Raw genomic sequence first — 19668 nt, 5'->3', positions numbered from 1 at the left:
CACAGGGAATATTATTAGCCCGGATTTAATCTATGTTGGACCCTATATGTGCATGCATATACATGCACACTCATTCCCTGCTGTCAAATAGCAAATGCCTTCATCCAGATGTTAGTCTTCAATCCATACCAGCTCCTGCTAGGACCTGTCATAACCAACCTAATTTTCATTAAATCTATTTTCATGAAAAACAGACACCTCATTTAAAGCCATTTCCTTCAGCTTACTCCCAGTCATAAAGGTTTATGGCATTCCAAATTATATTGGCCTGCATAATCTCACCACCAGTAAGATCGATGGCCAAATAGAGTCTCATCCTTGGAGAATTTCTATATTGATATTCATCTAAATAACTGACCTATCTAAAACGTTTAACCCACCACCACAGGATTCATGCTTATAACCTTTTAGCATTGCTCTTTCCAACATATCATGCTATAATAGTTATGATATCCAACACTTCTTTCTTAAAAACTTCACTCATTTCTAACTCAGTTGATACCATGGTGCTTTTTAGTACTTGAACACACAGAATACCACCAAAGAAAAGTTTCCAGGGGAGAATTGAATGGGGTAAATTCCAGAACAAAACAAAGTTGTCCCAATAGCGTCAGAAATAGGCTATCGGCTGGGCATGGTGGCTCATGCCTGTAATCCTAGCATGCTGCGGGGCTGAGGCAGGAGGATCCCTTGATCTCAGGAATTCAAGACCAGCCTGAGTAAGAGCAAGACCATGTCTCTACTAGAAATAGAAAAATCAGCCAGATGTGGTGGTATGTCCCTGTAGTCCCAGCTATGCAGGAGGCTGAGGCAAGAGTATGTCTTGAGCCCAGGTGTTTGAAGTTGGCGTGAGGTAGGCTGATGACAGGGCATGCAAGGCTGGACTCTGTCTCAAAACAACACAAATAAACTGGCTATCTATTTGAAATATGTTATGCCAGTTAACTTTGTTCTCATTATCGTTTATCTATACTGCCCACCTATCCCACCATTAGGGGCAGGTTAAAGTGGTGGTAGACATCAACCCTGTGGAATATTAATGCTAGTTGCCATTCTTGGTGCCAATCCAAGTACTCTTCCCTGTTGTTACCTTTCAACTTTGCACCAACAATCTGTCACAGTAACAAGAATGGCAATGCAGAATATGACAAACAGAATGTACAGCACCCCCACGGTATTCTGTGGATATTTTCAAGGCCTAGTCTAAATAGACAAGTCTATCCAGAGGAGTCTTTATGGGTCATCTCCTATATTCAGAACACACAGGGCTGTATCAAGTGAAACTGGACCTATTCCAGCTCCTTCTGAGCCAAAGGAGCAGTAGAGGATAGGACAGTGATTCAACTGACTCAGAGTCCTTGACTTTACCTTTTCTATCATACCCTCTGCCCTACATAACTTTGCCTTTGGGATGTTCCTGAGTCCACTCCTGTGATGACTCAACACTCACCACTAACTCCCTTCTCCCTTGCCACCTTTACTCCGAAGGTCATAAAACCTGCCAATTCCTTTTTAAGCCTCCCTTATAGTGGAGGTGCCCAAGGGAAATAGTACTTTTCAATGGGACATTAATGAAAGTCTACTGGGGGCTCTAGAAAGGGCTTTGTTTCTAATTTTAAAAAGACTAAAAGAAGTGTCTGCCTTGAATGTGGTCACTATTTTGTGAACATGAGACAATAAGCATGACAGACTGGCCAAGGATGTCATATGGTTGTACACAGGCCCAGTATGACAGGGCTAGTTGTGACACGAGCTATTTCAAACTACTTCCACCCTGATTTTGAAATTTTCATCCACAGTCAGACAAAGATAGCACAACCTGCTTTCCCCAGAGCTGAGTGGGAGAGCAGGGTGTATAAGCAGGGAATCTGACAAGGGCACACAAGATCTACTAGTCAGTGCCACCTGAATGCCTTCTGACTCTATGCCGGTGACTAAATGCCATCAGGTGCCATGCAGGCAAATGTGGACAAATAATTGTGGATGATACAAAATAATACTAATGAAAGGTTTATTTGAAATGTTTGAAGATTCACCAAAATTATCTCAAATTTAAAATATTGTAAAGAATCTCCAACAAAGGTAAAATATCATCAACCCTGATCCCCTTGCTCAAATTACTAATCGCACAATTTTAATTTCCTACATGAATGTCTAATCTTGACTGTGAGCTATCATTCATGTAATATCGGCAGTCATTTGACACCAAATCTACGTTAAGAAAGGAAATATTCTGATTTAGTAGGACTATCTCTGGAGAAATGATTTTAATTATGGAGATTGTCAACTCATATAATGGTATATTATATTAAACTGCTATTGCATAGAAATTATAACTTATGCCATACTTTATTTAGCCATCATTTCTCATTTAATCATAAATTATTTTCTGTTAATAAGATTTGAAGTCCAAAGAAGTGATGAAATGTAGGCCACAGCTTTCAGGTAGGTAATGACACAATGATTCTTGAACCTCCATTCTATGTGACTTTAATACGATCATTCTTTTTATTATTTGACATTTTCTCTCAATTGTTAAGTCTTGCCTCAGTCATGCTTTATAACTTGTCTTTTTTCCAAAGTCCATTGCACTATTTTCAAAGATTGGAGCCTGCACAATGGACCTGATTACCTAAACTAGTCCAACTGGCTCTTAATTAGTGCAGAAACATATCAGTATAAGTTAACTTCTTTATCCCCATAAAAACATGGCCCCACCACAAACAATTGCATTATAATGAAAAGATGGCTACATAGTGTGGAAATAATTTAGACAGGAAACAAAGGCATGGCTTTGAATGCAAAAGAAATGAAAGCTAACAGAAGCTTCCATGGTGGAATGATTTACTTACAAGATGTTAGCAACATAAAGAAAAAACAATTTAAATACATACGAAATAAATAAATAAATAAAAATAAATATATATGAAATAGGTTACTGGCTGCAGTGATAATACTAAAAGTAATAATAATAAATAGTAAAAATCCAGAATAGTTACTGAATTATTACTGTGTTCCAGACACTATTCTACATTCTTTACATGTGGTAATTTAGTACAAACAATAATGCTATGAGTTTATATTGGTAATATTTCATTCCATTTCATCAACCATTATGCTACCTCTGCTTTCCAAATGAACAACCTGAGTAAGCAAAGATTAAATGACTTATGTTGTTTACAAATTAGGTGTGTGGTAGAGCTGGGATCCAACTAACTTGACACAGACTTTGTCACTTAACCATTATGTTATTCTAGCTCTCACAATAAACTGAATGTCCTTGCATACACATTTCTCTCTCATTTTCACTAGTAGGCAGGTCTTCTGGAGAAACTGTGGAACCTGGGTCATTCAATGCAAAATCCCAGCTCATTTGGTTCAGAGTAAATCCCCAAATCCTCATGTTTGATCTCTCTTGAGAATACAGGACACCTGTGGTTTACTTAAGCCACGGAAGATTTAGTAACTACTTAAAACAGGGATCAAAATGAATACTTCCATGCTCACCCAGGTCTTATGTGTAACTTGTCACCACAATTCCTGTATACACTTGACTCAAACAAAATGTGTTTGAACTGCATGAGACCACTTATATGTGGATTTCCTCTGTCTCTGACACCCCTGAGATAGTAGGACCAACCCTTCCTTTTCCTCCTCCTTAGCCTACTCGTCATGATAATGATGAGGATGAAAAATTTTATGATTTTTCACATCTAGTTAACAAATAATAAATATATTCTTTTCCTTATGATTTTCATAACATTTTCTTTTCTCCAGCTTACTTTATCATAAAAATGCAGTATATAATACATATAACATACAAAATATGTGTTAATTGACTGTTTTTATGGTATCAGTAAGGCTTCCTGTCAAGAGTAAGCTATTAGTAGTTTTGGTATTTTTGGAGTCAAGAGTTATACAGATTTTCAACTGTACAGGAAGGTCAACATCCCAAACCCTACATTGTTTAAGGGACAACTATATTCTCTTAACAGAGATGGAGAAATGCTGAGGTATGAATCTAAGGAGCACATTGAACACTTCATACTTCTTCCCACTTCTAAACATCTTCAGGAATAATCTCCCAGGATTTCACGTTTCGTGCAATTGAATTTGAAGATACCTCTGTCCTAGACCAGTAGTTTTGAATAAGTTAATTATTAAAAGGGATAAACATATATCTCATATATAATCTATCTCTCCCTCCCACCATCCCTCCCTCTCTTCCTGTGTATATGTGTGTTCATACAAAAAAACAGACACACTTACAAAAAACTAAGAAAAACAGCAAAGGCTTCTATTGAAAATGGAATTGACTACAGATACTTTGATTCAGTTTTATTTTTTTCATAGGACTACCACATATATGACGTTATATTAGCTATTATTTATTCTTTTAGGTATTGTGTGTTTCTGCCTATGATCCATAAGTCTCCAGAAAGTGTGCTGAGTGTCTGTAGCTCAAGTGGCCAGGGTGCCAGCCACATACACCAGAGCTGGCAAGTTCAAATCCAGCCCTGGCCTGCCAAACAACAATAACAACTACAACCAAAAAATAGCCAGGTGTTGTGGTGGGCACCTGTAGTCCCAGCTACTTGTGAGGCTGAGGCAAGAGAATCAATTAAGCCTAAGAGTTTGAGGTTGCTGTCAGCTGTAACGCCACAGCACTCTACTCAGGGAACAGCTTGAGACTCTGTCTCAAAAAAAAAAAAGAAAGAAAGTAATATTTTTTCTGTCCTGTACTATCCTATATTCCAGCTTCTTTGACAGTGCTAAAAACATAAGTAGTTAAATAAATATTTGTCAAATGAACCAAAAGCCCATGTTGGAAAATAAAAATTAACTCAGTTGAGTTCATGAAAAATTAACAGTAAATCAATAAACCTTTAGTGAGCTCATGAAAAAATAAAGAGAAAAACAGAAATATTTTAAATTGTGAATAAAAGCAGTAAACATGCTTTCAAACCAATACTTACATCATACTTCATGTTAAAACACATTTTTATGAAAGCCAGGGCTAAGAAAATGGTATGTTTTTAATGCCATTATTATTTATTTAACATTAATTGTTATGGATAATACAATTCGTTAAAATAGGAATACAGATTTAGTGGTAGAAATATTAGAATAGAAGAGAATGCTATAAAAACGAATGTCCAATCTTTTTTTAAAAGAAAATCTAGAGGGGGCAGAGGCAAGATGGCCAACTAGAGCCAGCTTTTCACAGAGACTCCTGTCCAGAAGGAGAGTTAAAGGACAGAAGTTTAGCAAGTAAGCTGATGGTTTGGAGCTGAGCCAAGAGAGAAGGTTGAAGAATGCACATTAACCCTGCTGAGGCGAGCTACAACCCCAAGAAAACAAACAATATGTACAAAATCCTTCACCAAGCAGATGGGAGTCCCCTCTACCATGAGAACAGCTCCCAGTATACTTTCTACATACAAACAAGCAAGCAGAGTTCCTATCCCCCCTCCCCCTATTTTAACCCACAGGAGAGACCCTCTTAAAACCAGAAATCCTTTCCCAGAGAGGACCCATCAGTGTGCCATGGCATTTTACAGCCAGGCATAAAACTCTGTACATTCTCTACCTGCAATTCTGAACTCTCAGCACTCCCCTCCAGTCTCACCCCTCGATCTGGAAGCCTGTCCCCCATGGAGTCCAGATTCTTGGACATTTTCTTGAGATGTGTGGACAGGGCATGGGCTGTTGCTGGTCTATGCTGATTCTGCACCATGGGAGTAAGGAGAAGATGGTGAATTGAGGGAACCATACAGGAGAGGGAGAGGCAGTGCCCCAGCACAGAGCAGCTGTGGCAGGAACAATAGGGCTCACACCCCTGGGGTTATTTTGGAGATACACTCCCTGACTGTCTGGGTAGCCAGAGGAAGCCGGGCTTCTTCTCCAGTGGCAACCACTGACAGAACAGATCTAGGATGAAAATGCAGACCTCCTTGAGCAAAGGGTATGCCTGAGGCGGTAACTGCCTGGGCGAGGTACCACTGGGACTGAGTCTAGAATATGCACGCACAGAGAGAGCATACTCCCAGGGTGGAGCTGAGCCAGAAGGACTGCTTTAGTGAGCCCAAACATCACCCAGAACTCAGGGGATCATAGCTGAGACAAAAGCAGGAGGGGAGAGGCAGAAAGCGAAAGCTGAATGTGAGTTCCAACTGGACCCGCCCAAACACAGACCGCAATAGAGACAGACACACCAGCTCTGGGCAGCAGCACAGACTGGGGCTGAGTCGCAGTTTCTGTGAACTCAAACAGCACCTGGTCCACAGAGGAATATAGCCTGCACAGAAACAAATTCTGCCAAAATATATGGGCCAGTAACAACAATTGGGGTGGGGCTGGAACTGAGTGAACTGCCCCAGCTTCCATTAAACACCCGAAGTTGTCAGGCCTCAGCTCCCCCTGCAAGATAGTGGCAGAGAATGGTGGCCTGGCCAAGGAAACATAGATCTCCATGTGACCCAGGCAGGCACAAACCCCTGGAGCATCTGTTCATTGGAAGGAACTGGGTCACAGCCTTGCGGGGTTACCAGTGACTAGGTGTGACAGAGGTGCATGGTGGAAGGAGGCATCAACCTTCCCAGGCTATTTAATTTGCTGTGGTGGGGGGGTCATCCTGACCACATGGAGCACCAGAGTGAGTAATACTGGAGCGGCCAGCAGACCCCTGCTATCTAGTTGCTGGAGATACTTTGAACTCTCCCATCTGAGACCAGTGCTGACTGGCACAATTGATTTGGACCTCTTGAACTGGGCCAATCACCCGAGGACTATCCAAAGTGGTACTCTGGGTATGTGGTGTTGGAAGGTTGGATTTTCCTTTTCCACTTGTTGCCCCTGGTGGGCAGGGTGACTTAATTGCTGGAATTTCTCCACAGCTGAGACTTCAACTCAGAGTAACTGATTCACTAGAGTAGGACAGAGACCAGCTGAAAACAGGACAGAGCCACTTAGCCCCATGGCACCAAGTAAGTCCCTACTGTCTCAGGCCATAGCACTGTACTGGTCCTTTGCAAAGCTAGGGGGAAAGGTACAGACAACAGTCCCAGCTCTTGGGCAAAGGGCTGGTTAATCCTTACTCCAAGGGGCCCCAACCCAACTTCACCTTATCTGCTCAAACATATAAAATAATCATGGGGGCGGAATCAGCTGAAAAACTCCATAACATGAATAACCAGAACAGATAAACTCCCCCAAGGAACGAGATGGTGGACAAAACTGAAGATTCCATTCATAAACAAATGGCTGAGATGACAGAAATTGAATTCAGAATTTGGATTGCAAATAAGATTAATAGAATGGAGGTAAAGTTGGAATTAGAAATTCAAGGAGCATTTCAAAAGTTGTCTTAAGAATTCAGTGAATTCAAAGACAAAATCACAAAAGATTTTGACACAATGAGACAAGAACTTGCAACCCTCAAAGATCTGAGAAATACAGTACAATCTCTCAGTAACAGAACAGGCAGAAGAAAGGATTTCTGACATAGAAGGCAAAGCTTTTGACACTCCCAAACACTCAAAGAAGAGAAGTGGAGAGAAAAAAACGGATCATTCTCACAGAGAGCACTGGGATAATTCGAAGAAAACTAATATTCACCTTATAGGAATCCCTGAAGGCGATGAGGTGGCTTTGAAAGGCACAGATGTCCTACTTCATGAGATAATGAAGGAGAAATTCCCAGACATGTCAAGAGATTCTAAATTCAGATAGCAGATAGTTTCAGAACCCCAGCATGACTCAATCTAAATAAAACATCTCCTAGACACATTATAATTAACTTCCCCAAAGTTAAAATGAAGAAGAAAATTTTGCAAGCAGCCAGACATAAGAAAACCATAACCTAAAAGGAGAAGAATATTAGAATGACTGTGGACAGCTCTGCTGAAACCTTTCAAGCGAGAAGAGGGTGGTCATTGACTTTTAATCTCCTAAAACAAAATAATTTTCAACCCAGGATCCTGCATCCAGTGAAACTGAGTTTCATTATGATGAAAAAAATTAAACACTTTAATGACATTCACATGTTGAATAAATTTGCCATAACTAAACCAGCTCTCCAAGATATTCTCAGAGCTATCCTCTGTAAGGATCAGCACAACCCTCTACTACAAAAGTAAATTCACTCAGAAATTTTTGATCAAATTCCAACTTCCAAAGTGGTGAAAGGATGAAAAATGTCCAGTGGACTTTTGAAAAACTCGATACCCAAAATTCTACCAGACTCATCAATATTTTCAATTAATGTGAATTGCTTAAATTATCCTCTAAAGAGGCACAGGTTGACTGACTGGATACAAAAACTCAGGCCAGATATCTGCTCTATACAAGAATCTCATCTTACCTTAAAAGATAAATATAGTCTCGGGGTGAAGGGATGGTCATCTATATTTCAGGAAAATGGAAATCAGAAGAAAGCAGGTGTTGCAATTTTATTCAAAGACACATGGGCTTTAAACCAACAAAAGTAAGGAAACATAAGGATGGTCACTTCGTATTAGTGAAGGGTAACACTTAACACGATGAGATTTCAATTATTAACATTTATGCCCCCAACCAGAATGTGCCTCAATTTATAAGAGAGACGCTAACAGACATGAGCAACTCCATAATAGTTGGAGATTTTAACACTCCTTTGGCAGTGTTGGTTAGATCTTCCAAGAAGAAGCTAAGCAAAGAAATTTTAGACTTAAACTGAACCAGTCAACAATTAGATTTAATAGACCTCTACAGAACATTTCATCCTAACAAAACTGAATACACATTCTTCTCATCAGCCCATGGAATTGATCCTCCAGATCATCCTCCAGAATTGATCACATATTAGGTCACAAGTCTAACCAGCAAATTTAAAAGAATAGAAATTATTCCTTGCATCTTCTTGGACCATCATGGAAAAAAAGTTGAACTCAGTGAATCTGCATACTCATGCAAAAACATGGAAACTAATAACCTTATGCTGAAGAATAGCTGGGTCATAGATGAGATTAAGAAGGAAATTACAAAATTTTGGGAACAAAACAATAATAAAGACACAATTTATCAGAACCTATGGGATACTGCAAAGGCAGTCCTAAGAAGGAAATTTATAGCACTGCATGCCTTCCTCAAGAGAACAGAAAAAGAGGAAGTTAACAACTTAATGGGACATCTCAAACAACTGGAAAAGGAAGAACATTCTAACCCCAAACCCAGCAGAAGAAAATAAATAAGAAAGATTAGAGCAAAACTAAATGAATTTGAAAACAAAAGGATTATACAACAGATCAATAAATCAAAAAGTTGTTTTTGTGAAAATGTCGATAAAATAGATAAAACTTTGGCTAACGTAACCAGTGAAAAAGAGTAAAATCTCTAATTTCATCAATCAGAAATGGTAAACATGAAATAACAACAGACTCCTCAGAAATTCAAAAAATTCTTAATGAATATTACAAGAAACTCTATTCTTAGAAATATGAAAAACTAAAGGAAATAGACCAATACTTAGGAGCAGGCCACCTTCCTACACTTAGCCAGAATGAAGTGGAAATGTTGAACATGCCTATATCAAGTTCTGAAATAGCATCAACTATAAAAAATCTCCCCAAAAGAAATGCCTGGGACCAGATGGCTTCACATCAGAATTCTACCAAACCTTTAAAGAGGAACTAGTACCTATATTACTCAACATTTTCCAAAATATAGAAAAAGAAGGAATACTACTCAATACTATCTATGAAGTAAACATCACCTTGTTCCCCAAACCAAGAAAAGATCCAACAAGAAAAGGCAATCATAGACCAGTATCACTAATGAATATCGATGCAAAAATATTCAACAAGATCCTAACAAACAGAATCCAGCAACACATCACACAAGTTATACACCAAACCAATTGGGTTTTATCCCAGGGTTTTAAGGCTGGTTCAATATATGTAAATCTATAAATATAATTCATTGTATAAACAAATTAAAAAAAAAGACCATATGATTCTCTCAATGGGTACAGAAAAAGCTTTTGATAATATCCAGCATCACTTCATGATCAGAACACTTAAGAAAATTGGTATGGAAGGGACATTTCTTAAACTGATAGAGACCATCTACAGCAAACCCACAGCCAATATTGAATGGAGTTAAATTGAAATCATTTCCACTCAGATCAGGAACCAGGCAAGGTTTCCCATTGTCTCCACTGCTTTTTAACATTATAATGGAAGTCTAAGCCATCACAATTAGGCAAGAAAACATGATCAAGTGTATCCATATAGGGTCAGAGGAGATCAAACTTTCACTCTTCACAGATGATACAATGGTATACCTGGAAAACACAGGGATTCTACTACAGAACTCTTAGAAGTGATCAAGGAATACAGCAGCGTCTCAGGTGACAAAATCAACAATAATAAATCTGTAGCCTTTATATATACCAACAATAGTCAAGCTGAAAAAAACAGTTAAGGACTCTATTCCATTCACAGTAGTGCCAAAGAAGATGAAATATTTGGGAGTTTATCTAACAAAGGACATGAAAGATCTCTATAAAGAGAACTATGAAACTCTAAGAAAAGAAATAGCTGAAAATGTTAACAAACTGAAAAATATACCATGCTCATGGCTGGGAAGAATCAACATTGTTAAAATGTCCATACTACCAAAGCAATATACAATTTTAAGGCAATCCCTATTAAAGCTCCACTGTCATACTTAAAATATCTTGAAAAAATAATACTTCATTTTATATGGAATCAGAAAACACCTCGAATGGCCATTACTCAGAAATAAAAACAAAGCAGGAGGAATCATGCTACCAGATCTCAGACTAATCTATAAATCGATAGTGATCAAAACAGCATGGTACTGGCACAAAAACAGAGAAGTAGATGTATGGAATAGAATAGAGAACCAAGAGATGACCCAGCTACTTACCATTATTTGATCTTTGACAAGCCAATTAAAAACATTCAGTGGGGAAAAGATTCCCTATTTAACAAATGATGCTGGGTGAACTGGCTGGCAACCTGCAGAAGACTGAAATTGGACCCACACATTTCACCATTAACTAAGATAGACTCTCATTGGATTAAAGATTTAAACTTAAGACATAAAACTCTAAAAATACTAGAAGAAAGTGCAGGGAAAACACTTGAAGAAATCGACCTGAGTGAATATTTTATGAGGAATACCTCCCAGGCAATTGAAGCAACACCAAAATACATTACTGGGATCTGATCAAACTAAAAAGCTTCTGCACAGCCAAGAACACAGTAAGTAAAGCAAGCAGGCAGCCCTCAGAATGTGAGAAGATATTTTCAGGTTATGTCTCTGACAAAGGTATAATAACCAGAATACACAGAGAACTCAAACATATTAGCAAGAAAAGAACATGCAATCCCATCTCAGGCCAGGAAAGGGACTTGAAGAGAAACTTCTCTGAAGAAGACAGGTGCATGGCCTACAGACATATGAAAAAATGTTCATCATCCTTAACCATCAGAGAAATGCAAATCAAAACAACTTTGAGATATTATATAACTTCAGTAAGATTAGCCCACATCACAAAATCCCAAAACCAGAGATGTTGGTGTGGATATGGAGAAAAGGGAACACTTCTACACTGCTGGTGGAAATGCAAACTAATACATACCTGTTGGAAAGAAGTTTGGAGATCACCTAGGGATCTAAAAATCCATCTGGCATTTGATCCTTCAATTCCTCTACTATGTATATATCCAGAAGACAAAAAAAAATCACTTTATAATAAAGACAATTGCACCAGAATGTTCATTGCAACCAAATTCATAATTGCTAAGTCCTGGAAGAAGCCCAAGTGCCCATCAACACATGAATGGATCAATAAATGTGGTATATATACACCATAGAATATTACGCAGCCTTAAAAAAAGACGGAGACTTTATTTCTTTTATGTTTACATGGATGGAGCTGGAAAATACTCTTCTTAGCAAAGTATCTCAAGAATGGAAGAGAAAGTATCCAATGAACACAGCCCTACTATGAAACCAATTTAAAGCTATAACCTAACTATAGCCCAAGAAGAAGGTGAAAGAGAAGAGGCAGGCAAGAGGATGGGGGAGGATGGGTGGAGGGAGGGTAATTGCTGGGAATACAACTACAGTGTATTTTACAAGGGTACATGTTAAATTTAGTAAGTGTAAAGTATAGATGTCTTAACACAATAACTAAGAAAATGCCAGGAAAGCTATGTTAACCAGTTTGATGAAAATATTTCAAATGGTATATAAAACCAGCACATTGTACCCCATAATAGCATTAATGTACATAGCTATGATTTAATAAAATAAATAAAATAAATATAAATATAAAAAAGAAATTGGCCCAGGCAAATATTTTATGAGGAGGACCCCCCAGGCAATTGAAGCAACACCAAATATACATTAGTGGGATCTGATCAAACTAAAAAGCTTCTGTACAGCCAAGAACACAGTAAGTAAAGCAAGCAGACGGCCCTCAGAATGGGAGAAGATATTTGCAGGTTATGTCTCTGACAAAGGTTTAATAACCAGAATACACAGAGAACTCAAACGTATCAGCAAGAAAAAAACAAGTGATCCCATCTCAGGGTGGGCAAGGGACTTGAACAGAAACTTCTCTGACGAAGACAGGTGCCTGGCCTACAAACACATGAAAAAATGCTCATCATCCTTGATCATCAGAGAAAAGCAAATCAAAACTACTTTGAAATATCATCTAACTCCAGTAAGATTAGCCCACATCACAAAATCCCAAAACCAGAGATGTTAGCGTGGATGTGGAGAAAAGGGAACACTTCTGCACTGCTGGTGGGAATGCCAACTAATACATTCCTTTTGGAAAGATGTTTGGAGAACACTTAGGGATCTAAAAATAGACCTGCCATTTGATTCTACAATTCCTCTACTATGTATATATCCAGAAGACCAAAAATTAGTTTGTAACAAAGATATTTGCACCAGAATGTTTACTGTAGCCCAATTCATAATTGCTAAGTCATGGAAGAAGCCCAAGTTCTCATCAACCCATGAATGGTTTAATAAATTGCTGTATATGTACACCATGGAATATTACGCAGCCTTAAAAAAAGGTGGAGACTTTAACTCTTTCATGTTTACATGGACGGAACTGGAACATATTCTTCTTAGCACAGTATCTCAAGAATGGAAGAAAAAGTATCCAATGTACTCAGCCCTACTAGGAAACCAATTTACAACTTTCATATGAAAGCTATAACCCAAATATAGCCCAGGAGCAAGGCGATAGGAGAGAGGGAGGAGAGGGAGGGGAGGGATGGGTAGAGTGAGGGTAATTGATGGAACCACACCTATGGTGTATTTTACAAGGGTACATGTTAACATGGTAAATCTACTAAGTGTAGAATATAAATGTCTTAACACAATAACTAAGAAAATGTGGTGAAGGTTATGTTAACCAGTTTGAAGAAAAAATTTCAAATTGTATATACAACCAGCATATTGTACACCATGATTGCATTAAAGTACACAGCTATGATTTAATTTTTTTTAAGTCTCCTTATTCTCTTTTAAATACCTTAGGAAATGCATAGACATCTCTGTAATTCCTAAAGTGGTTTTTGCTTTCACTGTTTTTCTTAATCAGTTAGCTAGAGATTTATTAATTTTTATCAATCTTTTCAAATAACTTTTAGATTTGTTGATTTTTCTATTATATTTTTGGTCTCCATTTCCTTTATTTCTGCTTGTCATTATTCTCTTACTCTGAGTTATTTTGCTTTTCTTTTTTTAGCTTCTTTACCTGAAATATTAAGTAACTGTTTTAAGACAATTTTCTTTTTTATTATATCAATTTAAAACTATTCTCTTTGTAAGCACTAGGTTAGCTGCACCCCCAAAATGTGAACATATTTCCATGATTTTTCAATTCAAAATGTTTTAACTTCACTTGTTTTGTGACATGTTGGTCATTTAATAGTATATTGGTTAATTCACTAATATTTTAGAATTTTTAGCTTATTGTTTCGATATGTTTGTGTTGTGTTTAATTCCATTAATTTCAGAGAATATGCTCAGTGTGTTTCTTTCAGTGTTTTGAGATTTATTGAAGCTTGTTTCATGAAGGCTTATATGCTCCATCTTGGTGGATAGTTTATACTCACCTGACAAGAGTAAGTCTTCCACATTTGTTCAATAATGCTTTATAAAGATCAATTCAGTCAATTTGTTTGACAGCATTTTTCATTTTCTAAATCTACACTGAATTTTTATCTACTTATTCTATCATTTACTGAACATCATTAGACATGATCATAGATTTGTCTATTTTTCTCTTTAGTAGGTTTGGTTTTTACTTCCTGGATTTGAAGCTATGCTTGTAATTGCATATACATTTAGTTTTGACTTTGTCTTTTAGATGATTTCATCCTTTTATTTCTTATTTCTAGTAACACTCTATTTCATTTCTTTTCTTCTTTCACAATTTCATTATATTTATTTATTTTAAATAATTGCTATTAATATGATTTTTAATCAAAAGTCATTATCATATTCATTTATGGGATACAACGTTATGGTTTGATATATGCATACAATGTGAAGTGGTTAAAATAATCTGATTAAAACATCTATTACCTAACTTATTTACCAATGTTCGTAAGGAGATGTTTGAAATTTAGTTATTTAGATGTATACAATACATTATTGACTATAGTCACTCTTCTGTACAATAGATGTTAAAAATTATTTCCTCCTATTATTTTCTGGATTTTATTTTTAATTGACAAATAATAATTGATAATAATTATATATATTTATGGGGTACAGTGTGATGTTTTGATATATATTTAAAATGTGGAATGATTAACTTGGGATAATTAGTAGAATCCATAACCTAACATCTCACATACTTATTATGTTTCTGTGATGAAAACATTTAATACCTTCTTCTCCAGAAATTTACAATGCATTATTGTTTATTATAGTCACTATTCTGTGTAATTTATCACTAAAGCTTATTTCTTCTGTCTAACAGAAAATTTCTACCTTTGATCAACATCTTTTTCCCCATCCACTCCCTCCCCAAGCCTCTGGAAATCACATTCTTCTCTCCTCTGCTATGAGTTCAGCATTTTTCCCCAAAATATTGGGGATCTACATGTTTTGTTTACATACTTTGTTTTTAGTTTTTGTAAGTGTGCTCTTCACCCAGATACTGTGCACTGTATCCAATAGGTGTGAATTTACCCACGTCCTTTTTCCCCCTCCCCAGCATGATTTTCATTGAGATTTACTTCCACATGTGCACTTAAGTATTGATCGAACAATTCCAATTTTATGTTGAGAACATGCATTTGTTTTTTAATTCTTGTGATGTTTCACTTGGAAGAATGGTCCCCTGTTCCATCCAAGTTGTCATAAAAGATTACTAGTACTCCATGGTATGCATATACCACATTTTACCAATTCATTTATGTATTGGTGGGCATTTGTGTTGTTTCCACATCTTTGTAATTGTAAATTGTGCTGCTATAAATATTTGAGTGCAGGTGTCCCTTTTATAAAATGACCTTTTCTCCATTGGATTTACACCCCACATTGGGATTGCTAGATCAAATGGTAGGCCTTCTTTACATTCATTGAGGTATCTATGTTTTGGTTTAAGCTTATTATTAATGTTCTATTTGTCCTCTCTTTTTAGTCTTCATTTTATTTCTGTATTTTTTGATTAATAAAGTTTTTAGTAATTTTTTACTTCCTTGTGCTGCTTTTATTAGCTATTCATCTAAATTTAATTTTAGTATATTTTAGTGGTTGCCCTTGGGACTTCCATATGGTCCCTTGATTTCTTTCACTCTATCTTGAATTAATATGAAATTACCTCATGTAAATTGTAAAATCTTTATGGCAGAAAATTTCCACTACCCTATAGAGGAAGGCATTAAAGTAAATGGCCTACGATCCATTTCTTTTAGTAGGGGGAAACTCCCAGGGAACAGAGTAACCAAAGGAGGTGACCTAGTATAGGCCTCTGAAGAATTGAACATCTCAATGGATGCTAATGATATTTGCTAGGAAGGAGTGGCCTTATATACTAAATAACATTTTTAGAACGCCCCTGAATAAAGAATTGATTATACTTAATAAATCCAGACTTTATAGTTCATGACTCTCTAAAGAATGTTATGTAAGATACATAATGTGTTGAAGTATAAAATGAGATGCTTCTTAACTTAAATATTAACCCTGCTATGTGAGGTAACTGCAAATCTCACAAAAATCCTCATTCATTATTCCTGATGCACTTTGATGGTCTTCATATCAAGTACAACTTAATCTCATTCATATTATAAAGAAAGGACCTGGGTTTCAATGGAAATCCAGAGAAGTATTTATTTTCTTTTTGGAAAAACTTCAATGCTTTGTCTCCCTGGGGTGAGTTTCTGCTAAAAATCTCTGCTTAACTCTTTCAGACTTCTAATTGTCACTTTTCCTTAGGTTCCCAGAAGCCACCACTGTTTGGCAACTGTTCAAACTTACAACCTTCCCTATAAATGAAGACGTTTTTGATGTGATGTATATACAAATAACTCAGTAATTGCCGTGATTATAATCTGCTACTAAGAAGCAAGTTATCCAATCACAATTGTACAGGAATAAAATTGCTGGCTTGTTTCCCTACCACCACCACCACCATATACTGTTCACCATTCATTCTTTACTTGGGAAATAGGCAAGTTATGAGCAGGAATTATAAAGCATCACTCAAATAGAAAGAGCCTTTGGTGGATTTCTAAAGGGTCAAGATGCCTTCCTCGGTTCTCAACCTGTGGGTCACGAACCATTTTTAACAATGAAAATACATTGCAGCTTTAGGAAGGTTGAGAACCACTGCTTTATATGGTAAAGATAAATTTCCAAAACAAAAAGTGTTTCTTAAAACCTATGAATCTTTGTTTTGCATTAACAATATCTACCTTCAATAGTCTTCCCTTCAACCTGTAATGAGCAATAGAAGAGTTATGTAAGCACCCGTTCCCCCACCTCAAGTACAACTTGATCTAATGCATATTATGGAACTGCCAACAAGATTCATTCTTCTTCACTTTGTTTAAATTAACCAGCCTGGCTGATTTCATAACATGCTTGGGAGAAAGTTTTTCCCAACTACAGTGTAAATAGTAGCATGTTTACTTCTTGTTTGAATAACACTACAATTAGACTAGCCACGCTACTGACTATAATTGGATCTAAGGGACATCATCCCTGGAGTTTCAGAATTTATAACACTATATAAATAGATTTCTAAATCTAATTTGCTAGTAGGAGTCAAAAACTTTTCAAAAGATACATATAACTTAAATTGTCTTCGAGTGTCATTGGCTGGTTCTTTGTAGCACAGACATCAGGACAACAACAGAAATATGAAAGAAAGATCTACCACGAGAAAATCCATTTTCCTGGGTTTGAGAAGGAAACTGGGCTTGTGTTTAAATGTTTCTAGGTCTCTGTTGCTTTGTTGCTGTAGAAATCTATATTTTTTCATTCACTGAGGCTTCCTGATTATATTGTACATATCTCTAGCAGGGCTAAGAGAAACCACGAACTTGAAATGCAGAATAGTTCCTCAATAAGAAGAACCAGAGAAAGAAAATAATAAATCAGTTAAAAATTGATTGGTTTGGGAAAAAAACAATCAATTTGGTTTGGAATTGGTTTGGAAAAAAATATACATTTTTTTTTTACTCATTCTCTTATGAATATTTAGTTAATATTGCCAAAAGAAGGTCTTGCAGAAAAAGTAACATTTTCAGTATTTATCAGTTGACTTCCTGCTTAAATTTTCTTTGTTAAGGACAAATTCCTTGTAACATCTACTATTATCACTAACCTAGAAAAGCATTTGAAAATAGACCACTAGTTCATAAAAAAGAGGGTCCTTTGTGCTATATGTAATGTGATAGTAATTGATCTATCCATGTACAGAGATGAACATGACATAGTAAAATGTTTCAGGGAAATTGGACAGATTTTTTCTTCCTGGGATTTTCCCACTACCCCAGATTGGAGGCCACCATTTTTGTGCTGTGTCTGATGATGTACCTGATCACCTTGCTGGGAAATGTTCTTCTGATCTTCACCACCACCCTGGATTTCCATCTGCATACCCCCATGTATTTCTTCCTCAGCAACCTCTCTTTTCTTGACATCTGGTACACTTCTTCTGCTCTCACTCCAATGCTGGCAAACTTTGTTTCAAGGAAAAACACCATCTCATTCTCAGGATGTGCCACTCAGATGTACTTCTCTCTTGCCTTGGGCTCCACTGAGTGTGTGCTCCTCTCCTTGATGGCATACGACAGGTATGTGGCCATCTGCCACCCACTGAGATATCCCGTCATCATGAACAGGAGGGTCTGTGTGCAGATTGCGGTGGGCTCCTGGGTGACAGGTTGTCTCACTGCCCTGGTGGAAACGATGTCTGTGCTGCCACTGTCTCTCTGTGGTAATAGCAGGATCAATCATTTCACATGTGAAATCCTGGCTGTCTTGAAATTGGTTTGTGTGGACACCTCCATGGTGCAATTAATCATGCTGGTGATAAGCGTACTTCTTCTTCCCATGCCAATGCTACTCATTTGTATCTCTTATGCATTCATCCTCGCCAACATCTTGAGAATCAGCTCAGTGGATGGTCGAAGCAAAGCCTTTTCAACATGCGCAGCACACCTGACTGTGGTGGTTTTGTTCTATGGGACAGCTCTCTCCATGTACCTGAAGCCCTCAGCTGTAGATTCACAGGAAATAGATAAATTTATGGCTTTGGTATATGTTGGATTAACCCCCATGCTGAATCCTATCATCTACAGTCTAAGGAACAAAGAGGTGAAAGTGGCTGTGAAAAAATTGCTGATTAGAAATCCTTTTAACACTGTCTTAATTTCTATCCTCAAATAATATTGAAACAAGCACACTTACCTAGATAATCTCTAACATTATCCAGAAAACTATATAATACTACTTAAACCCAAACCCTGGAAACACTAGTTTTCATTCTTTTCTTTTTTTTTTTTTTTTTCAGACATAGTCTCACTTTGTCACATGGGTAGAGTGCTGCGGCATCGTACCTCACAGCAATCTCAAATTTAAGCAATTCTCTTGTCTCAGCCTCCCAAGTAGCTGGGACTATAGGCGCCCACCACAATGCCAGGCTATTTTTAGAGACAGGGTCTCACTTCAGCTCAGGTTAGTCTGAAACCTGTGAGCTCAGTTGATCCACCCACCTCAGCCTCCCGGAGTTCTGGGATTATAGGCATGAGCCACTGCACCAAGCCAAAACATTCATTTTCAATAGAAGTGCTCTATCCTGATATGCTTTGTAAGTAAAACTTTTCATATTAATCATTCATACAAATTGTATTAGTTTCCAGAAAAGTAATTAGCATTTATTAAATATTAATATAACATTAATATTAGACAATTGCCTATTATTTCATATTTGACTTGCTATATTATCACAGTGTCCAACTGTTACATTATTATTACAATAACTAACAAAAAACAAAGTTTGATTCTAGTAAACTTTGAAATAATTTAAATGTTGTGAAATTATCTCTGGATTTAAAAAGAAACTAGATAATTTTAAATTAGCATAAATACAATTCAAGGGAGATACAT

The 19668-nt window shown here is 37.0% G+C and overlaps 1 protein-coding gene across 1 annotated transcript; it reads left to right on the top strand.

The window, feature by feature from the left end:
• Positions 1-760: 760 nt before the first annotated feature.
• Positions 761-19000, top strand: LOC128576499 (olfactory receptor 13F1-like). Its single transcript, XM_053578701.1, has 3 exons — positions 761-770; positions 8520-8525; positions 17924-19000. Exon 3 carries the CDS (start codon positions 17998-18000, stop codon positions 18946-18948), a length of 951 nt encoding a protein of 316 aa, XP_053434676.1. The 5' UTR covers positions 761-770; positions 8520-8525; positions 17924-17997; the 3' UTR covers positions 18949-19000.
• Positions 19001-19668: the final 668 nt, after the last annotated feature.

Source organism: Nycticebus coucang, chromosome 2 (genome assembly GCF_027406575.1).
Source record: "Nycticebus coucang isolate mNycCou1 chromosome 2, mNycCou1.pri, whole genome shotgun sequence".
In the NCBI taxonomy this organism is placed as follows: Eukaryota; Metazoa; Chordata; class Mammalia; order Primates; family Lorisidae; genus Nycticebus; species Nycticebus coucang.
Note: the sequence above shows the minus strand (reverse complement) of the source record. Positions and strands in the feature narration are given on the sequence as shown.